General features: G+C 36.9%; 1 protein-coding gene across 7 annotated transcripts in view; it reads right to left on the bottom strand.

Annotated features, from left to right (window-relative positions):
• Window positions 1–14,249: 14,249 nt before the first annotated feature.
• Window positions 14,250–20,566, bottom strand: part of SLC39A12 (solute carrier family 39 member 12) — a 38,140-nt gene continuing 31,823 nt past the window's right edge. For all 7 annotated transcript variants that reach the window (XM_050325509.1, XM_050325568.1, XM_050325519.1 and 4 more), the window contains one exon: window positions 14,250–19,931. In XM_050325509.1, the coding sequence (XP_050181466.1) occupies window positions 19,803–19,931 (129 nt within the window). In that variant the 3' untranslated portion in view covers window positions 14,250–19,802. The remainder of the gene's footprint in view (window positions 19,932–20,566) is intronic.

Below are 20,566 nucleotides of genomic sequence, written 5' to 3'. Positions count from 1 at the left end.
GATTAGAAATAATACTAAAATTAGCCAGTGAAATTATAACTTACAGATCAGAAAAAAGAAGTACAGAAGAGTTCAGTGTTTCCAAGGTGACAATATTCCAGCTTTTTAACCAAAATAGCCATTGGTTAAATTAAAACGTCTTTTAAGAAAAGGAATCAAATCTTGGGATATTCCAAACTTCTTGGAATATTCAACTATCAGGCTAAATATTAATATTTACTCTTCCTCTCATTCCTAGTCCCAAGAAAATGTGTTTTCAGAATGGACCATTCATGATCAGAGGAGTATAGAATTACAGAATGGTTTAGGTTGGAAGAGGCATTTAAAAATCATGTGGTCCACCCTCCTGCAATGAGCAGGGACATCTCAACTAGAACAGGTTGCTCAGAGCCCTGTCCAATCTGCTCCTGAACGTTTTCAAGGATGGGGAATCCACTGCTTTTAACAGTTACAGGAACCTCCTGACAGATAAATGATGTGAATCTAAGCAACCTTATAGCTGTTTATTTGGGAAAAAAAGGTATCTAGTCTTCGTTCACAAGCATAGCTCGAAAAAGAAATGTGAAATCCGTTGAGTACCTTTGAGATGACTTGGCACTCCAACAGGGCTTTTCAGGTTTACTCTTTATTACTGCTGAATTTCAATTCAGATCCCATTTTATAAGAGTAATCCTATTTTTAGATCAGCCCATACACTTTAGAAGTAGCTTAAATTTCAGAGATACTACACAACATCTTTTAGAGGACATCCAATCTGATTGTTAAAATTGACAAAAAAGTTCAATTCTAAGCAGAAAAACATGACAAAAAGTATTGAAAACACAAGTGGTAAACAAAGCTGATATAACACATAGAAAAATGTTCTTTTTTGGCTTTTGGGTAATAAAACAGATATCAGGTTACAAACTGAAATATCCTTAAAAACAGAAACAAAAGCTCTTTCAGCACAGTTACTCTTTGTTCACTTGGTCTATACATCAATGTTTTTTAATAATAAGCAACATAAATATTAAAATATAGATGGGTTGTAAATTTAACATACAAGTGCAAAAACTATAAATGCAAAATGTTTTAAAAATAATTCCTTTACCAAGATAAATCTTGAAAAAAAAAATGTCCAGGAAGTAAAACGATGTGTTGCAACCTACCAGTGCAAAGGAACATTCAGTGTTCATTAACATTTTCACATCTTCTTTACTAAATATACGCTTCAGTAGGGAAAGCATGGAAGAATAAACTTAGTTACAACATTATGAAAATGTAGTTTGCTTATATTTTCAGAGCTCAGAGAGTTAGAAGTAACACTGTATTACATTCAAAGTTAATGATCAGAGGGGGAACCATTTGCAACTAGTGTATAGCATCAGCTTAATATAAAACCAAAGACACCCTCCCACTCCAAACCAAAATGAAATCTTTCAAGGTTTAGTATCTTAAAATTGTTTCCTACTACCACTGTCATTGCCCAGACAAGTGGAATCAAACTTCTTTAAAATAATTGAATGCCATTACTTCATAAATGGGTTTAGCAATTGTACAAAAAAGGAGGACTAGATTTGACTGGCTGACTTCATTGGCAAAGAATCACATAGTAAACCCTACTTGCAACCCTTAGCCCAGGTTCATCTATCGGTAATTCAAGATTAAGTTTGGTAAGAAAAAATAAAAAAGGAAAAGAAAGATGAAGAAAGAAAGAGACAAAATAAAATTTCTGGTTAAAGTAAAAGACCTCAAGACCTGAAAAGTGAAAGCACAGACAGAAAGACATTTGACAAAAAGAAATTGTTTTCTATAGCACATAAAATAATTTCCAAGCAGTTTTAATCTTTACTTAACCATTCAGGCTAGCAATAGGAAAATCATATTGTTAACATGAACAGGCCCTGGACTTTACTAAATTTTCTCATTTCACTGGTATCAGAGCAGTCATGTAAGTTCTCGGAAAGTGTGAAGCCCTCAGGCTGTACAGTACAGAACACGTACATCTGCAGCAGAAGTAAAATCAGCAGCCTTCATTGTTTGTTAGGTGACAGGGACCACATGACCTTTGAATCATATCTTTGTCAGTAGGAAATTACTGTTCTCTGTGGAACATTTGATTAAAAACAACCAACTTTGTCAAGAGGCATTTTCATAATCTCTATTTCAATCTCCCTTGCTCTCTGAAAAAAAACCCCAATATGTTAATGCTGTGAAGAATTGCATTTGTAGAAAGATTGCATTTTCACATTTCTAGAATAAAACATATGAATTGTTAAATATTTGTCAGTCAGTGGCTTTGCTGCGAGCAAAACACTGCAGATTGGAAATCCAAATTATTTCATCACTTTCTCCCCTGCTTCAAAATTTTTTTGAAATGCTACTGCTGATTCACAAAGATTTATGAAGTCAAGGGTAAGCAATAGCTTGCTCTGGAACAGTGGCTCTGTGACAACATGGTTTAGCAAAGTGTGTAAAGGTGTCTCACAGCCTGTCCCTGGCAGCCAGAGGTCTGTCCTGCAAACAGCTGAAGTGAGCTGGCACAGACAACAGGAAAGCATCAGGGGTTCAACCAGGGCTGCACATTCCCCCTGAGCAAGCTGGTAGTACTCATGTGGTTGGCACATACTGCACTCTGTCCTGATGCAAGCATGCTTGTTCTGTGCTGGCCAGCTCTCATAACACTACCTTTGATTTATGGCTCCAACCTGTGTCATCCTTGGCTCTAGTGAGATATGAGCTGAAACTCACAGGTTAGCTAAATGTGAGGCTCTCAGGACGAGTCTAATCCTGGTGTTCATTTGCCTTATTGTTTGAGAGGGAAGATGATTTCACTGGCGGTTGCTACATCTGGACATGACTTCATATATGGAAACTGAGGCCAAAATGCCCTCAGAGAAACACAGAAGAATGTCGTGAATGGGAAGTGATGCTTGGCTATTCTCTGGATCCTGTGAAGGAGTCTCACGTGCAGCTTCTTTTAGGACTAACGCCATGCATTTAGAGCACAGACGGTTTAGACTCTTGTGGTGATACTTTCCAGATTGTGCTTTCTAATCAAGAGAAACTATAGAAACTTCTTATATTTCCTATAGCTTAAAAAAGTGTGCAGTAAAATCAGTTTGTACAAAGAGCCATGAAACTGCAGCCCTTTCAGCCCTACAGGAAATAATATACAAAGTGGCAAAAAGGCAACAACCACATATACCACAAAGCAAGGACATCAGAACTGACTGGACTGATAATAAAGTTTCTTGAACATCTGGCAATTAATTTTAGTTTTGAAGGATTTAAAATTTTTACTTTTATGACTAATTCCATTTAATTCTAGTAAGTATGTATATGCCAAGAGGCCTTTGTTTCCACAGGTCCTCAGTTGCTTTTCATTAAGTTTAAGAGAAAAACATGTTTGGAGCTGTACATCCCACTTAGAAAAAGGTCAAAATGTCAAAAAGCTACACAGAAAAATTTTTAGTTATAAGCAGAGCAGCATAAAAAATAAGATTCATTGACACAGAGATTAAGTATGATCCTGCATTTCAGAGTTTGGAATTTATCTGACTACTTATATATACCTTCCAGGTTGGCATATTGAGTACCAAGCAACCATATTTGTGTTTGAAATACTGTTTGATCCAATACCATTGGAGCCACCATTTAGAATAAAAATAATTTGTTGACTAATAAATCTTATCACTTCCTTGAGGCTAAAATTCCACAATCTGTTCTCTGGTGTCTCCTTACCTTTTCATCAAAGCAGCAATTTCTCTATTGCTCCATATTGTTCCATATTTTTCCATATTATTCCATGCCCTTGCACTTTGGTATTTATTCTGTTTGTAATATCAACTCATTTCTACCTGGCAATTTTATTACCAGAGCCTTACAGCTCTTGCATCCTGGTTATTTTAAGCATACATTGGTTGTAGGATTTATAGAGGCTTCTCAGATTAACAACACACATCTAACAGCACTAGTCTCATGCTCAAGAATGCTGCTAATAAAAACACTACATATGATAACACTTTCCAAAACAACATTTCACCTGTATTACTTGTGAGCAAAAAACTCTCCTGAGAGACTTGTAAACATCATACCCACATTATTGGTTGTGTCACAGACAATCATATCACACTGCATCAGGTCTAGGCATAACTTTTTTGAAATTCTGTATTTTATTTCAGCTCCATAAATATGAGTGCAGTCTAGTAAGGATATCTTAGCAAGCAGGCTAGTAACAAAGTAATGATAATTTTAAAACAAACAAACAAAAAACACACACAAAAAACCCCAAACCAAACCAAACAAACAAACCAAATAAAAAAAACCCCACAACCTTTCTGTGACATCAGATGTCCTAAAATAACTACAGCCAGGTAGGGATAAGATACTGGGATAACTTATTTGTTATTTTGATTGATGAACTCCCATAGGAAAGCTCTGAATTGAGGCAGAGGCCAGGCAAGTTCTATTTATTTTAATAACAATTTAAAACAATCAATTATTCTCAAAAAACCCTCTTCTTCTGTATTTTGTAAGCATGAACCATTTTGGAATTATTATCATAAACCTCTAAGAGAAAAGGAAAACATTAACAATATCAATATGCATTCATTTGTAGTCATTTCATTTAAGTGCCATAGGGAATGTTTCAGGCTACTATAGAATGCACACTTTAAATTGTAATTGTCTTTAAAATGATGAGTCATTTGGGTTCCAGCTAAGACAGTTCAATTTGTAGAGTTGCCTGCTGGGGTAATAAGGTAGGATACAGCCACCCCTTGCCACTGAGATTTTGTCAAGAATAGTTTTTAAGTGCTCTTGTCACATTTCATATTAGCATGAGTGCAAGAAGCATAGCTCAAATTAGGTCAGGTTCTCTGAGCATTGCCAGATAAGTCACTCCCGAGAAGAGCTCAGATTTTTCTAGTTTGATTGTTGCAGTGCTCCGGGCTTCTATCAAGTATTAAAACTGCCATAAGATGCAGCTGGTTTATTGCAGTTCTTTAAATTTGCTGAAACTATTGTTCTTCAGAGAATTTATAACACTGACAGCTATTAGATAGCCCTTTTTGCATAGCAGCCTGAAACCAAGGTCAAAATACTGAGTATACATCTCTCCCCTATATGGATGCAACAATGTCATACCATAATACTAAAGAATCCAAATTTGAGCTCTAATCAGCAAACCTGAGAGACGCATTTATCTGATTCCCATTCTAATATAACTCCCCTGTACAGCTGGAGCTGGTGATGTTTTGGAACCTAGGGAAGTAACATAGCAGTGCACTGCCTAGTCGTATTGTATTGCACTACACAGTGAAGAAAAAAAGCAGGGAATGCTATAGTTATATTTACTACCATCTTTTCCATTTCTCAGGGGATACAAATCTCACTTCAAAATTTTGTATACCAGCCACTGTTTTCAATTCACAAACCTTTAAAGTGGGATCTATTCAGATAGTTATTAATATTTCCTTGCAAATTATAATCACTGAAGTGACATGAATTATCCACCTAAGCTACTGGACCTCTATAAGATCTTGGGTAGAAAACAGGCTTCACATGATAATAACCTGTTTTTCACAGCAGCTCCCAAATCTTCTCTTCCATTATTTTAAAAGCCTCAGACAATTTTATCTTGCTAGGAATTCCCAAATGACAAGCAAAAATGCAGTTAAAAGAGAGGAATGCTTTAAAATGAGAAACGATAAATATTGTTTCAACATTTTTTGGAAGGTCTAAAGTCTTTTTCTCACTTGGTCCTAGTACAGTGCTTTATATTAAAGGAAAACAAAATAAAATAAAATAAAAATAAAAAAGCACACCACAATCAAATGTAAATATTATTGTGAAACCTGGTTTTGTATATATCCAAAATTTTAAGGATGACAGCTAAATGTCTTGTCAATTCACTGGGAGAACCCACATAGAAACAGCCCTTCTTTGTTGTGATATCTAGTGCATAATAATGGAGTAAACCTTCCTGCCAGAAAAATACCTATTAATTTTCTTTTCTTCTATCTTGCATCTGACCCACACCATAAGGGGTTAGTATGAAGTATACAGTATTCATAAGAATGTATTTACTACCACCTTCATTATCTCCAGATTTTCTTCAGACCATAAATGTGTTCTCAGGGCCTACATGCAATATACAGGTAGAGTCACCACTAAAATTTTTAGTATTTTTGTATGATTTATGATATGAACTGTTATTTGCTATAATTTTATGACCAACATGAATCTAACCCAGAAAAAAATTACAACATTTAGAAAGGAGATATTAGTTTCTTTAGAGCAGCCATATCATCTACTTCTGTTTTATATTGTTTATGACTAAAAGATGTCAAGAAACAATATTTAAAAAAATCCTATGGATTGCAAACCAATGAGCTTATAACAATAACGATAGGAATTACACTTCTTAAGGAAATGCATTTTAAAGATTTCACATTAAATATTTACTTGGGATTAAATATTATTGAAACATAACCTTCTTTGGGTGAATAGAAGTTGTTTGGAATTACATAGCTATTTACATCACAAGAGATTGTCTTTCATTGTATTGCAGTAAAATATGAATCTTAAGGCAAATGAAAGAGCTTTCCCTGGAGGAACCACATATTGAACATTTTGGAAAAAAATGAACAGGAGTAAATGCTGCTGCAATAAGTCCAGTGAATACCCTCCGTTTTACCTTGTAGTACCTTTGTGAAGTGCCAACTACTTGTAATGGCCCGATAAACCTTTGAGAAATTGTGCAACCAAAGTACTAAATGTGAAACAACATGGAAGTGTGTATTTATGAACTTTCAAAGAACACATTTCACTGTTAATGAAATGATTAATTTTACTTTTCTACAGATGTAATATTGGGCCTGTAGCTACAATTGCAATTATATGTACTGATAAATTTTTGATAGGAAGAAATAAGCAGTTCAATTTTTTTTTTTTAATGGATAAATTTATGAACTGAGTGCTACACTTAGATAATGTTTTCTCATCATTTTTTAAAATAATCTTACGATTTCAGTAGTCTCATAATTTTCTACACCAAAGCAAAATATCTTTTGCTGTCTGTATAACTATGAAAGTAGCTAGAGACATACAGATCACCTGAGAATATGGAAGACTTCATAAAGAAAAAGTAATCTAAATTCACTCAGTCTACAAAATACAAACACAGTATCAATACAGCACAATTCTTCATTAGGGGTTCATCAAAACACTTAATCTTGCTATTATATTTTAGATAGCACTTCTGCTCTGGGCTTTTGCCAGACTAGATAGGCCTCTCAATTCAGGAAGGACGTTGAGGTGCTGGAGAGCGTCCAGAAAAGGGCTGGTGAAAACGAAGTTGGTGAAGGTTCTGGAGCACAAGTTGTATGAGGAGTGGCTGAGGAAGCTGGAGTTTTTTAGCCTGGAGAAGAGGCTCAAGGGTGACCCTTTTGCTCTCTACAACTACCTGAAGGGAGGTTGTAGCCTTTTCTCCCAGGCAACAAGTGACAGAATGAGAGGACATAGTCTTCAGTTGTGCCAGGGGAGGTTCATGTTGGATGTTAGGAGGAATTTCTTCACAGATAAGGTGATTAAGCATTGGAATGGACTGCCCAGGGAGGTGGTGGAGTCACAGTCCCTGAAGTTGTTAAAGACTGGATATGGCACTTAGTGCCCTGGTCTATTGGCATGGTGGTCAAGGGTTGGATTCAATGATCTCAGAGATCTTTTCCAGCCTGGTTGAGTCAGTGATTGATTCTGTGATTTTTTTCTTTTTAAATTTCATTTGAACTTTTGGGTTGCATTTTGAGAACTGGAGTGTTGGTTTGGATATTGTCACATTTGAGTAGTGTTGTGGAAGCTTGACTTGCATTTAAACAAACTTTCCTGAGTAGGAAGATAGTAACTTGGAGCTGCTTGTTGAAACCCAAACTGCTGTTAAATCTTTGAGAATCAGGGTGAACTGCATCCTACAGTGATCCTTTTAGTTTACTTTTCAGGCGCTGTGTGATCAAACAACCTAATAGTTTGTCACTGCTTCCTCTCTCAACTAAATTTTCCAAGTTAGGGATAACAAAGTTGCAATACACTTACTAGACAGAGCAGCACTAACCCCATGATGGCTCTCCCAAAGAACAACCAGCCAGTGTAGTTGAATTTTAATGACTTAAAGCAGGAGTCAGTCCTGAAACTGCTAAAGAAATGAACCAGGGGCTCTGAAAACTGTTCTAATTAAAGGGTCTCTGATTTACAAAATTTGTGTTTAATTAAATTATACAACCACAATATGTTGAGATCATCTATGGGATGTATTCAGTTCATCACTGTGATTCACTCACATTTATCTCTAATTTCTTCCCCATTTCTCTTAAGGCAATTACTGAAACATAAGGGGCTATTGCTTTAAGTGGGGACACATTCACTCAGATAAAGAGACATCTTACAAACTTGGCATTTTGAAGCTCATGTTCCAGAGTTATGAACAACTTTGGAAACACAAGAAGTGCTATCCAAATATAATATTTTATCTGATGGGCACGTTTTGGAATTAACAAAAGCACAGAAAGCTCATAGTACAGTCAAATCTGTTCAGTGCAGAAACTGAACAAGTTTACTGATAGCAAGTAAACTGTTAACCTATGAAAATATTATTCTTTGAATTTCAGTTTTCAAACAAGCTTATTAATGAGACAATGTCTGGGTGCTTTACATATTGACATAGTTTTGGCAGAAATGAAGACAGTAGTAAATAGAGTTTGCAATTTTTTTTTTTAATGCTTATTTGTTTAAATTTTTAAACATAAAAATCTCCAGCTCTAATGTTTCTTGTGCAGGATGAACTGTACTAATTTGAAGGGATGGGGACTAGCTGGGAGTGCTAAACAGAATGAAATAACTATGCAATATGTGTCATTCTTCTCCCTCTTCTAGAGTCTGTAGCAGTAGTTAGATAGGGAATACTCTACACTGGGGGCTCTATAAGGCTGGATGGAAAGAACAAAGTCAGGGCAAAGCTGTGATATATGCATAATTTTTTGAGTTACATAAGCTTGTTAAATAACTCCTTTTGATTTGTAAACTCCCTAAAATTTCCCTTCTGTCACAGTCCGAGCAATTCAGAATGTATCTTTCAAGGGTTCAAGACCTAGAAATTAAGCATTTTCTAGGGTCCAGTTAAGACATGCTTTAAAACTGCCTAACGTGTGAGCTGTCTTTTGACAAAAAGTATGATCACTGCCTTTCCAGAGATGGTTAAGGGAGAAATACAGATTCCTATGCTTAGACAAGATATATAATGCATTAAGAACTTTGCTGGAGATATTGGCTCATTGCTTTCATCAGTAGGAGGTTGAAATCCCTGTCTCCTACTCCCAAAAGAACTCTGTTTACATCACACTTAATGGCAATGCTGAGGAGCAACACTCCTCTGCTCTCGTTTGAATTCCATAAGAATTAATTTAGGCAGTAGGTCAGAGAAAGAGAAAAAAAAGAATGTGACTTACAGGTGGGACAGAACTGAGAGATTGGCAGCAGAGCCTGGGGGTTGTGCTGCCATTCAGAGGGACCTTGACAGGCAAAGAGGAATGTCATGAAGTTCAACAAGTGGAAAGGCTAAGTCCTGGCCCTGGGGAGGAATAACCCCACGCACCATTACACTCTGGGAACGAGCTAGAAAGTAGCTTTGCAGAGGAGGTTTTTGCCCTTATTTGTTCTAAGGACATGTTGCTGGCTCATATCCAGCTTGTCCATCAGCAATGCCAACAGGATGAGGGAGGTGACCTTTCCTCTCTACTCAGCCACATGAGTAGGTGAGGCATATCTGGAGAGCTGGGACCAGTGCTGAACTTCCCAGGACAACAGACACTTGGACATACAAGGTCAGCAAAGATATACAAAGATGGTTAAGGGCTCGTAGCGTTTGCTGCATGAGGAGAAGCTGAGAGAGTTGGGACTGTGCAACCTGAAGCAGGGAAGAGTTGGGTGCATCGTATTAATGAGTATGGATACTTAAATTAAACAGTTGCCATGAAGAAGATGGAGCTGGACTCTTCTCAGTGGTATCTAGTGATAGGATAAAAGGTGATGTGCACAAATTGAAACAGGGTGATTGAGCATTAGCACAGGTTGCCCAAGAGGTTGTGCAGTCTCCATCCTTGGAGATCCTCAAAACCTAGCTGGACAGGATCGTGGACAACCTTCTCTATCTGAGCCCGCTCTGAGCAAGGGTGGTGGGACTAGGGAATCTCCAGAGGCATCTTCCCACCTCAGTTCTTCTCTGAATCTGTAGCTCTTCAGCCTGGTGAGCAGTTAATCCCTTGTGGATTCTAGTGTTTGCTCAAAGAAACTGTAGGACTTGGAGAAAACACAGAAGAAATCCCTGAAATTGGTATTAGCTAGTTTTGGACTAGCTTTTGAGTATTCTGGTCTGCTGTTATGTTTTATACAATTTGGAAGAACTGCTTTCTTCAGCCAACATCTAAAAGGGGAAAGTGACCAGATTCAGATCTTCAGTGGAAAGGGTGTGTGCTCTCAGGAGAGGATTAGATCCAGTTCTCCATACCCAGACTGGTTAAGGGATTATGTCTGCAATCTCAAAGGCCTCTGAACTGTAGAGAGAAAGGTAAGATTAAGATATTTTGCTCTTTTTGTATTAGCCATTCCTAGAAACAGATGGTTTCTGTACAGGATATTTGGGGCTTTTCCCTGAGAGTTCTTTTCTGTTCTATTGCCCTTCTTGCAAAGTTTATTGCAGAGATAAGACCATACACATAAGGGAGTTTCTTTTGTTGTATCTAACTACTGATAGACAGACTGACAAACTTACAAAGCCCTAGGGGTTACTTGAAGCACTCATTGATGCTGCTTAAAACTGTTTGGAAGTCTCTGAGTTTTGTATTCTGTCTTTACATTTTCTCATCATTCTGCAGAACTCACGTGATGGGATAACGTGATAGACAAGGCATGGCAAAATCTCATTTGGGAAGGAACTCTCTTCTTCGTTATATTTTCTCTGAGAGAGTCTGATTGATTATTTTCTCATTTAGTAGGTAATATAGAAGACTGTATAATTAGAGTGAAAAAGGTAGATGTAGCCAACAATAGTAGAGTTAAAGACAAGTAATCTAGTGCTAAAACTCTTATATTATCATTGATGATTATTATCTAGCATCACAGAGATACCAAACACTGCTCCTTGCCTGTTACTGCATGGGGATTTGTTCTGTCTCATTTGTCTTATCTTCATAGACCTAAAAACCGCAAGGACCCATTTACACTGTAAGGTGCAGCACCATGTCATTTAGAAGTTTACTTTCAACTCCTTTTTCTTTTCTTCCCCTTGGAGCAGATTAATTATGGTAGAAGTATTTGCAGCAGCCTGTCTGTCACCAGAAAACAATAACAGAAGGCAGCTAGAACCGTAGGGGCAGACTTACTGGAAGGGTATTACATGATCTGGTTAAACTTAACAAATCAAATTTACTTCTATTTTGTTAAAAATCAGTTCCACAATGGATTAGCTAATGAAATGTCATTGCAGTGACTGAAGGATGTAAACCAGATATAGGTTTTTTGAGTTGGTCTGCAGAAGAGATGTTTATATCTTACATTTTAAATAGACATAGGGGATAAATGAACATGCAATGTGTTTTTCATCAAACATACTGCCTAGGAACTTTTAGTACTTGAGAAACAGTGCTGGTTGCCAGCTGTATTTCAGATGATCTCCTTATCATGTAGATCTCAGTAACAGAGGCACTGTGCAGACTTGTGGGTTTTGTTATAAAGAATGCAAAAGCCCATGTTGTCCTTTTGTTTAAAATAGCATGAAGCAGAAAATATTGCTTTTAGCAAAATTTTACCAATATAAAACTAACCTGAGAATTCAGAAGTGGTTTATGCATTTACATGCTACAAAGTAAACACTGATTTTAGGAACATTAGGGAGTAAAGTCTGAATCTGACATCTGATGCTGTTTTGTAACCATAAGTATAGTGAACGTGAATGTCTCTTCTGCCAAAATTCTGGGTGTCTTACCATGTGAACCACCAACTTCACTGGGGAAAAAACTTGGCAATTCTTTGTAAAAGGTGGTTTATTCCTGAAATATGTAGGAAAAGAGTGCAGAGAGAGGAAAGGGCCTTTTTACTATTCAAATAGCCATTTTGAACTACAAAAAGATAATTCTTGAGAAAGCCAAGGGCCTGAAGGTCTGTTCTTCCTGTCTGACATACCCTTTGTACTGTGAATTCTGAAGGAAGAAGGAAAGGTTTGGAATATCTCTTATATGACATTAATATGGGATATTCAAAAGCAACTCTTCATATTGCTGTGGTTTGCATTCATACCAGAACTACAAACTGCATGAACATATTGCAAGCTCTTATCTACTTCAAGTTCTTAGAAATTTTCAGTTTATATTACCTAAATCAAATAATTATCCATAATTAGAAACTATTTTTCTATGTCTTTGTCTGTAGTGCTAGTAGGCTGTAAAAGTGATATTGGTTAGCAATTGTTTTACTGAGAATTCGCAAAAGGTTAGGCACATACCCAGTGCCAGCTAATACATCTCAGCTGGGAAGCAATAACTTTAAAAAAGAGTGATTGAAGATGTGCAGGAGATCTGATCACTTGCAGTCTGGTGTAAACTGACTGGTGAATACCTGTGTTGGTATTTGTACCACGACACCATGAGGTTTAAATAATTTGTTGGGGTTTTTTCATTGTTTCTTTACTTTTTGGTTTTGAAGATGGAGTATGCTTTCTGACAACCAAAAAAAAAAAAAAAAAAAAAGGCTAGGAAGCTCTTCTGACAAATTAAGTTTTGTTAAGGGAGAGAAATGAAATGAAAGGAAGCAAAGGAAGCAAAAAGCCCCACTTCACTCAAATGAAATACATAACAATTACTTCTAGAAAACACTTCTATCCTAGAATTACTTCCATAAAGAGGAATCAGGGTCAAGAATGAAGGGTTAATTATGTGAAATCCAACCTAAGAATTTTTATGGTGTATTAAAATACTACATGATAGAAAGGAATTTACAGCAAATAGTCATGTGCTTTCTTAGTCCACCCTAATGATGCCAGAAACACCAGATACTCGGCTACTCTGTTGTCTAGAGAGGAAACAAATGGCATATTTTTGCTAATTGCAAGTAAAGAAAGCCAAATTGAAAACTAGGTTTTATGGTAGTAGAAAATGATAGAAAATGATCTATGCTCTCATAAGCTTTTTTTTTCTTCTCATTACTTGAGATGGAGCTGAAATCCTGCACACAAAATTATACTGATTTCATCAACTATGAATATGTATTTTCCAAACTGTATGGCTATGAACATATGGATCATATTTTTTTCAATGCCTGTCTCAAGTTTAAGAGTTATTAAAAGTCATCTGTTTAGTAATATGTGAACTATTTCCAGTATTAAAGCTTGACTTCTCAGCCACGATATTTTCCAGAAACATTTGAGGGAACTGTGGGGTTTGTGTTTGCCAATGAAAATGGACAACAATGAGGAGACAGTAATACTTTTAATGTATTTGTTGTTTGTTTTGTCATTTACACTTTCATCTACAAGAACTTTCTCTTGGATACTTCCTAGTTCTGGTTTTCTTGTTATGTATCTGTTTTACCCTGTTTGTCTCAAGTGAAAAGGGAGATGCTTTGCATTTGTGCAGGATGATGAATCACTGTGCAATTTAGAGTGTGTTATGACTTGTGTTCATTTCTTTACCATATTAAAGAAGAGGCCTTATTCTCCATTGCATCTTTTCCTCTGAAGCCTTGAGAAAAGTGCACAAAAAATTATCATCATTGAAGTTCTGAAGTATAACAGAGTGACTCTAATGTGCTTGGGACTCCTCATGTGGATTGTACCTGGGAAAAGAATTGCATTCATGGATCTAGCTCAGTATGGATGTCACGTTTTCTGAATGTTGCTATGCTGTCCTGGGCATACTACACTGCCAGATGTATATTGTCCACTTGCAACTTTCTAAACTTGCTGATAATTATAGCTACTTGCTGCTGAGTCACTGTACCATGTATAGAGCTGACATTAGGTTGTATAGTTGAGTGCAATACCCACCCACTTCTGAAAAGGGATGGCAGCCATAAAGTAAATGTACTCTTGCTTCAGAGCTCATACTACACCTCTGCACATGAATATGTAGATGGCCTATGAACTTCTGAAATCAGTACAAACTACCAGTTGTTAATGATAGAACCACCCAAGACCACCAAGAAACCACCAACACACTTCAGTGTGAGATCACAAGAGTGATTTATTTGTGTTCAGTACAAACAGCAGTGTCTATTCAATAAGAGGTGCATTGCTGATACCAATGTGTAGATAATAATATCTCTTTCTGTGTGATCCTCAGTGAAATTTCCAATATTCTGTTTCCCTTTCAGAGCATAAGAACTCACAGACAGCTGCAACATAGTGGTCCAAAACCACCAGCATGGGTGGTGGAGGAGAACAGGTAAGAGCTCATATCCTATGGGTTATGATATTTGCGTAGGAGGTCACAGGACAAATGCTAGAAAGTTCAAATGCTGGAAAAATTAAAATGAACTTTCCTACAAGATGGTGTGCTGGCAGATGCAATGACAGGAACAACTGGGATACTCTGAAACAACTGTCAGGCCTGAGCTATGGCTGCTATTCATCTTCCATATACCGCAGAGAGGACAGCCTGGGCATCTACTAAACACACCAGTACAGGCATTGTCCTGGTGCCTTCCCTGAAGCATGAGAGTCCGTGGATACGAAGTTGGTGGGATCTTAAATTAACACTGGAATATGTCATAATAATTGACTACTCTATTCCTCTATGCTTATCTCTTGTCATCTCTCTGGGACAGGTCAAATTAGGTCCTGCTGACCCCTGGGGAAAGGATGACAGAGGGTTCCCCAGACAGGGGGAAAAAAATGATGTCACATGTACAGACATCTAGAGCACTGCATTAGCGGTTGGTCGATGTTCTCTTGGACCAGTATGTAAATGTGCATTTAGATGCATTTAGGGTGGCAGGTAATCTTGTGTTTAATGCTCTCTGGCAATGTCAGAGCTGAGACCATGGGGAGGAGAGACTGCCTAGACGTGCTCCCTTTAGGTGCCCTGCAGCTGTAATGTGGAGTTGGACCACCCTGGGAATCCCTTGGGTCACCCTGGCTGCTGGGGTCCTGTGGATTATTGCACTGTGGGAGCCTGCACTCACAGAGGTATCAGCCAGACTGCTTCCATGGTATCTTTTACATCCAAAGCCAAGACAACAAGAACGTCTGAGAATTTGCCCTGAAGTGAGCTGTTGCAGGGTCTTACAGAGACAGCTATAAAACCTTTGATCATCCTGCTGCAGCTGCTGAAGTGTCACCCTGAGATGCTCCTCTCTGCAGTGCCTCCGCCTGCTCTGTTTCCTGTCACCTCTGCAAGAAGAAGCGGCACCAGCCCTCTAAATTCCTGCAGCAGGACGCTGTTCTGCACTGCCGCTGACGGAAGCTTGGCAGTGATTTCAATGCACCCGGGTGCCTAGGCAGGGTCTCCCGTTGTGCTTGGTCCTGTTATCAGGGACATAAAAGGAAGGAGGCACTTTTTACATTCCCCTACGTGACCCAAAGCAACAGTTCCATGTGTGGATTTTTTTGTTCTTTTGGGGAGAAAGGAATGTAGGTGGGTCTAGTAAAATAAATTGCAGGACTTTTTGTTTTGATTAAAGCTATTGTGTAACAACTGCTTGTATTTGCTGTAGTCACATTCCTACAGCTACACTCACAATAGATGGCAGCTTATTTTCAAAATGAGAGGAAGACTTGACAAAAGGTTACAGTTAAGAAAGAAGAGCTAACAACATTGATAAAGTATGCCCTTATCATAAAATTATCAGCCCTAATCCATACTTCAGACAGATATAAACCTGGTTTCCAGCTGCAGGATAAAAATTGTTACAATGATCATTTGCTTTCTCAAATGCAATGGCAAGGTGATAGAAAAACAACACAAATATAAATATCAAAACTATCTTTTCTTACATGAAAGAGGGATTTTTTTTCTCTGGAGAAATGCCACAATCATATTTAAAGCATAAAATACAGTAAAGGAATAGACAGCAGTATTTAAAACATGCAGATGGGCTCCAGAAACTTCTGAGGGCATTAGCATAGCTGGCTACAAAGAAGGTACTATTTATCTTAGGAGTCACTGGGTAATGTGTAACATATACAGAAAAGAGAGGTACAAGGTCAGCTCTCATGCTTAGGAGTGATGGTAGTTTGGAATTGGAAATATGTTTTATGAGGCCCTCTACCACTTAACTTCCAGGAAAAAATACTGTGGCAAACGAATTTTTTTCAACCTTTCCTTTTCTCTCTAATTTTCTGTATAGGAAAGCAAGATATATTTTTCATCTTGAGAGTGCCTGAAAACTAAGAATAGATGAAAGGGAGACATGCTAACCAGCTTCTTCCAGAAAAATTCCTGTATCTACAGATTCATGTATTTTAGAGTTTCAAAGGAACATTATGATTATCTAGTCAGAGCTGCCTGACAGGCTGCAAAACCACACCAAGTAATCTCTCCATCAAGCACATCTGTTTGAGTAATTGCATACCTCTTAGAGAAATATCTAGTCATGATTTAAGGTCTGCAAGTGATGAAGTTCTGCAGTCCTTACTCAGGATTTGACTCAGTGAAAACACTGGCATATTATGTTCACTGTCAATTATGTTTGAAGGAAGAGAAAGACATTTAACTGACTTTAAAACACTTCTGCTCCAAATCTGTATGAACAAACTCTACAGAACTTAAACTAACAGAGAATGCATCATGAGAATACTTGTGCACAATCTTCCCTTTTGTAATGACACAAAACTATATTCTATTATTTTTCTTAGAATTTTTAAAGAACATTGACTGAAAACATGAATTCTGCAGGTGGATCTCTTTGGTTTTAAACTTATTTACTTTTCTATTTTAGAGATCTATAGGAAGAGTTTCCAGCCCTCTGTATGACATAAGGTTCCTAATATATAGCCTAGCCTTTTTTTATCTTCAGTGTCTTTTTAAAGACACTAATGTAAAGAGTTTTACAGTAGAGGCACTAACTGTAAGTAGTGAGATAAGTTCTCTCACAAGTACCACAGGAATTCAAACTTCCATAAACTAAAGAGACTTCAGGTGTTTGAATTTGACACCAGGGCAAAATGATGACTGAACTGCTCACTGACTGACAAACACCACAGAAGCGTAAGAGCTCTGTTGCAGAAATAAGGATTAACTGGCATTCTGATCAACATATCTGTGCTTGTGGTGGGAGCTGTATAAATATATCTGATTATTAATATAATCAAGCTACCTGAAAAATACATATGGACAAAAGATGGCATTTTCTGAATAGATATGGATAGAATATGTTCACAGATCATGTCAGGATGTTGATACGCAACTTTAAAGTACACTCTGCCAGAAATTACTTTTCTCTTTCAGTCACATTAATAAATAGTAGAAAAATATTTCAGAATATAATAACACTATCAAAACATGCTCATATTGGTAATCCTGTGTTCTATGGTAGTGAACATTAGGCCTACATAAACATTCAAACTATGGTAGCTCTTCTCTTTGAAATAACACATGTTTCCAATATTCATTCACACCATCTGATACAAGAATAGATTCTGCTTATGTCCAGTGATGCCCTGATATTGCTTGAATTGACTGTCACAGCTGAAGGTCACGGAGTGACTCAGTGCCAATACAAACAGATGCAATAGTGGGAAACCACTTTTTAAAAATCTTGCCTTTCTAAAAGGAAGCCCAGTTGCCCGAAAAAAATGTAAACTTTGAAAAGATAAGCATCAGTCATGGTTTCTCAGCTCACCTTTCAAAGTTACATCAACAGAAAAAGCAGTCAAAATATTTGCACACCTAAATAAAAAAAAAAAGCTAGGATCTTACTTGGGAGTTTAAAAATAGCTCAGTTTATTCCCCTAGTCAGATGGAGACTTCCTGTGTGACTGTGGATAAAGTGCTTGGGACAAGGCTTCTGAAGGCATGTAAATGTCTACGTTCACATTTAGATGTGCATTGGGGTATTTGCTACAGATTTTCATAACAAACAAGCATTGAAAATAAGTGCAAATCTATCTTTAAATTGATCCTTAAGTGGCTTTTTCCTTGTGGTTATTCTGTGGGTAACTAGGATCACAAGTCCATGAATCTGGGCTATCATCAAATCATAGAATATGCTGAGTTGGAAGGGACCCATCAGGATCATTGACACCAACTCCTGGCCCTGTGCAGGAAACCCCAAGAATCACGCCATGTGCCTGAGAGCATTGTCTAAATGCTTCTTGAACTCAGACAGGCTTGGTGCTGTGTTTTCACTTTATACTTTTTTGATAAGTTAGTTTGATGTCTGTGAAGCTTTTGAGAACTGACAGGTCTGACAGTTTACTCTAGGGTGTAGACTGTTCTCATCTATAATCTGAGAATAATTGTACCTTCACCAGGAGATATCAAAAAAACACAGGACACATTGTGAGAAAGTCATTTTGTGTCATGATGTAGACATATTTCAAGTTTGAGTTTAGACAACGAAAAAAATATTTCTGGTTGTTGCATAAAGAATATGTTTTTTACAAAACTATAAACTAGGTAGGGGAGAAGTCCTCACATCAGAATTTGATATCACACAGTTGAGCACTGCTCAGTGCATCCTGGTAGTTTCCCAGCACCTCAGAGTCAGGGCAGAATTTGTATATTTGTTTTAGACTTGATTCTGCAATACTAAATTAAATGAATCATCTCAACTTATGCAGAATTCCCTTGAAATCAAGAGGACTAATTACACAAAAACCACTCACGATGGGAGGAGTTGCAGTGAGGCCACATGCACTTTAGACAATTGAAAAAGCTCTTTCCAGAATGTGCATTGTATATGTATGAATAAGCTAATTGCTGACAGGAAGACACTACTGGTGTTTATTAAATGTGATATTTCAGAAGCAACGTTTGGCTCAAGGATCTCTTCATTTGAGGAGCTTGGAAGGAATATCAGTGAAAAACAATTAAACATATTTCTTATAGTCCTTCATAAGCATTTGCTATGAGCAACCACTAGGGGTAAGATAATGCAAGGGGCAGGTAGTCCAGTGCTTGACTGTCATAGATTCCATCACGTGTATGAGAAACTGTACTGCAGTTCAAAAAATTTCTAGGTCATAAACTTCAACATTTACACTTGTCTTTTTTTTTTTTTCTGCCACAGTGGACCAGTAAGATATGACTGCTGAGGATCTTTATGTTGACAAAATAGATAGTACAGACATTATGAGATGATATATGCCATTTAGCAGTTTAGTTTCCCTATACTTTTTAGATTTATAGAAATACTTTAATTTTTTTGTACTAAGAGGCAAAAAAACCATTTCTTATTCAAATTATTCTACTATGGTTAGTCCACTTTAATTATTGCATATTAAAATGCTTTATTCTTTTCTTCAAATCAGACTGGCAGAGATCACTTAGAGCATTCAACTAGAACACTCTCAATAAAAATTAATCAAAAGCTCCTGTGAGTTTGAGCATGGCATCTGGTAAACTCAGTAACAAACAAAACATAATTCTAAACATTCATGCTTACAAAAAAATAATTATGAAATCTGAACAATAAGTTAATAAAGTAAAATAGTTATCTACTGTTCAGATATAAAATCCCAGCAACTTAATTTATATATCACTATAGCAGACATGATAAAATTATGAATAATGCTATCCACTGTCATAAGTGGTACTTCAATATTTCCAACAGAAAACTTATATTTTAATTTTCTGTTCATAAATAGCCAAAAGTAAGAGGCAAAGCCAGCCTAATAGTAATCCAAGGTTCTGTAGGAGAAACATCAACCAGGGTCGCCGCGTCTGAATATGAGTCATTTCAGGAAGCTAAAAAAAGAATAAGACACCAGAATGAGAGCCAGATACATTCATCTGTGGGAAAAAAAGTTATGGGAAAACAAGGCAAACTTCATTAAAAAAAACCCGAAAACTTTTCAAAATGCTGAGCTTCTGAATGTGAGTTATTAATGTGCAGCATTTTCTGTACATTGTAACAAAGCTGATCTTTACAGTGAAATATTTATATTAATCAAATTCTACCAGTTTTCGTTCTTTTACTAGCACTGACAAGAATTATAAATGAGATTCCAAAATTTGTCAACTTCTCAATAGTTTGTAGCAATTTCATATAGCTATCTGCAAGGAAATTCTTATTTAGTAAAATTAGTGATTCCCTTTTATGGGAATAAATTAGTTGGAGTATTTTTTGTTTCAGTTCTAAATATAGGGTCAATCATGCTCTTTCTGAAATAACTGGCAACACTCCTATTTACTTGGGCTTTAGTAAATGCACAAGAGAAAGACAGGAAAAATTGTGTTTAATATTTTTCTCTCTGAGTTTTAAATCAAGTAAAGGAGCAGCACCTGTTTATAATCATATTAAAAACTACTTACATTGACCTTCCACTCTACATGGTCTCTTTTATCAAAGCTTTTAAACTAAATGTATGTCTAAACAGGGC

This window comes from Myiozetetes cayanensis, unplaced genomic scaffold, assembly GCF_022539395.1.
Source record: "Myiozetetes cayanensis isolate MyiCay16 unplaced genomic scaffold, myiCay2020 scf1, whole genome shotgun sequence".
Taxonomy (NCBI): domain Eukaryota; kingdom Metazoa; phylum Chordata; class Aves; order Passeriformes; family Tyrannidae; genus Myiozetetes; species Myiozetetes cayanensis.
The sequence above is the reverse complement of the archived record's forward strand: the minus strand, read 5'-3'. Positions and strand labels throughout refer to the sequence as shown.